Genomic DNA, 1801 nt, shown 5'->3' with positions numbered 1-1801 from the left:
ATGTGCCATATGTGTGTGGGTGCCCAAGGAGGCCGGAGGAGAGAATTGGACCTCCTGGAGCTGGAGTTACAGACGGCTGTGAGCTGTGTGACGTGGGTGCTGGGAACCCAACACAGGTCCTTACAGGACCAGCAGGTGCTCTAAATGGCTGACTCACCTGCCTTCCCATTAATGCATTATTATTATTATTACTCTTGTTATTATTATTATTTTTTTTTGAGACAGGATTTCTCAGTCTTAGGATTTCTGGCTGTCCTGGAACTCACTCTGTAGACCAGTCGGCCTTGAACTCATAGAGGTTCACCTGCCTCTGTTTTCTGAGTGCTGGGATTAAAAGTATGTGCCCCCACTGCCTGGCTAAATGTATTTTTTTTAAGGCAGCTTCTTGCTATGTGTCCCATGCTGGCAGAAACTTGAGGTACCCTTCCTGTCTTGGCGCCCCTGTACTAGTGCAGGGATGAGAGGCATGCACCCCAAGCTGGAGTGTAACTTCTAGCTTTCACACAGAAGGGAAAAGTGCACCCTGGAGGAGGCAGCTGGCCAGTTGCAGTAAACCACGCATGTATCCAGCCTTACAGAAGGACTCCTGGGAAAACCAGCATCCCAGAACGTCACTGCTTCACCCTGAAGTTTGCCCTGCCCATGGCCTTGACGAAGGCCATTCGGACTTCTCTGTTCCTCAGGCTGTAGATGAGGGGGTTGAGGGTGGGTGTGATGAGGCTGTAGAACAGGGATACCATATTATCCTGTTGTGGGCTGTGGTAGCTGCCCGGGACCATGTACATGAACACGGCTGCCCCGTAAAAGAGACCCACTACAGCCATGTGTGACGAGCATGTGGTGAAAGCCTTGTGTCTAGCTTCGGCTGAGCGCATGCGCAGCACAGCCCCCAGAACATGGCCGTAGGAGGTAAAGACGAGAGACAGGGGCAACAGTAAGATCAGCACCCCGGAGACGGATAGTGCCAACTCATAGGCGGATGTGTCTGCGCATGACAGCTTGAGGAGTGCTGGCAGCTCACAGAAGAAGTGGTCCACTGTGTGTGAGGCACAGTAGGGGAACCTCAGGGTGATGGAGGTTTGGATGGAGGCCACAAGTGCACCTGAGAACCAGGATGCGCCCACCATCACCAGACACACCTGGCCTCGCATGAGCACCTGGTAATGCAGGGGGTGGCACACAGCCACGTAGCGGTCATAAGACATGAAGGAAAGAAGGACGCCCTCAGAGACACCCATGAGCATGAGGAAGAACATCTGGGTGGCGCATCCCCCGAAGGTTATGACGTTTCTTTCCTGCAGGAAGTCAGCCACCATCTTGGGAATGGTGACCAGTGGGAAGCCAATATCCAGAAGTGAGAGCTGGCTGAGCAGGAAGTACATGGGTGTGTGGAGTCTGGAGTCTGTGGCCATCAGGAAAATCAGTATGGTGTTGCCTAGCAGTCCTGTGGTGAACATGGTGGCCACGAGGAAGAAGAGGATGAGATGAGGTCTTGTGTGGCTGAAGAGCCCCACGAGGGTAAAATCTGAGGTTGTTGACACATTTGATGCCCACATCCTCCCAGAGTGAAGCGCAGGTGATTTGATTTGTTAAGGGTCCCAGAAGAATAATTTTACATCATACTGCAACTGTTCGGTGGAGGCCTCCCCCTCCCCACTGGAGTCTCACTAAAAAGGGGATGAAAATTTATGAATAAATCCAGACTCAGCTCAAGTTAGGGGCTGGGGGCATGGCTCAGGGGTTGAGCCTCTGCCTAGAATCCCCAGAGAGGGGCTGAGGGCATGGTTCAGGGATGGAGCCC

General features: G+C 52.8%; 1 protein-coding gene across 1 annotated transcript; it reads right to left on the bottom strand.

Annotated features, from left to right (window-relative positions):
• Positions 1-611: 611 nt before the first annotated feature.
• Positions 612-1556, bottom strand: LOC101987026 (olfactory receptor 2Z1). Its single transcript, XM_005370893.2, has one exon. The coding sequence runs from the start codon at positions 1554-1556 to the stop codon at positions 612-614; it is 945 nt and encodes a 314-aa protein (XP_005370950.1).
• Between the last annotated feature and the right edge of the window lie 245 nt (positions 1557-1801).

This window comes from Microtus ochrogaster, unplaced genomic scaffold (genome assembly GCF_000317375.1).
Source record: "Microtus ochrogaster isolate Prairie Vole_2 unplaced genomic scaffold, MicOch1.0 UNK89, whole genome shotgun sequence".
NCBI lineage: Eukaryota > Metazoa > Chordata > Mammalia > Rodentia > Cricetidae > Microtus > Microtus ochrogaster.
Note: the sequence above shows the minus strand (reverse complement) of the source record. Positions and strands in the feature narration are given on the sequence as shown.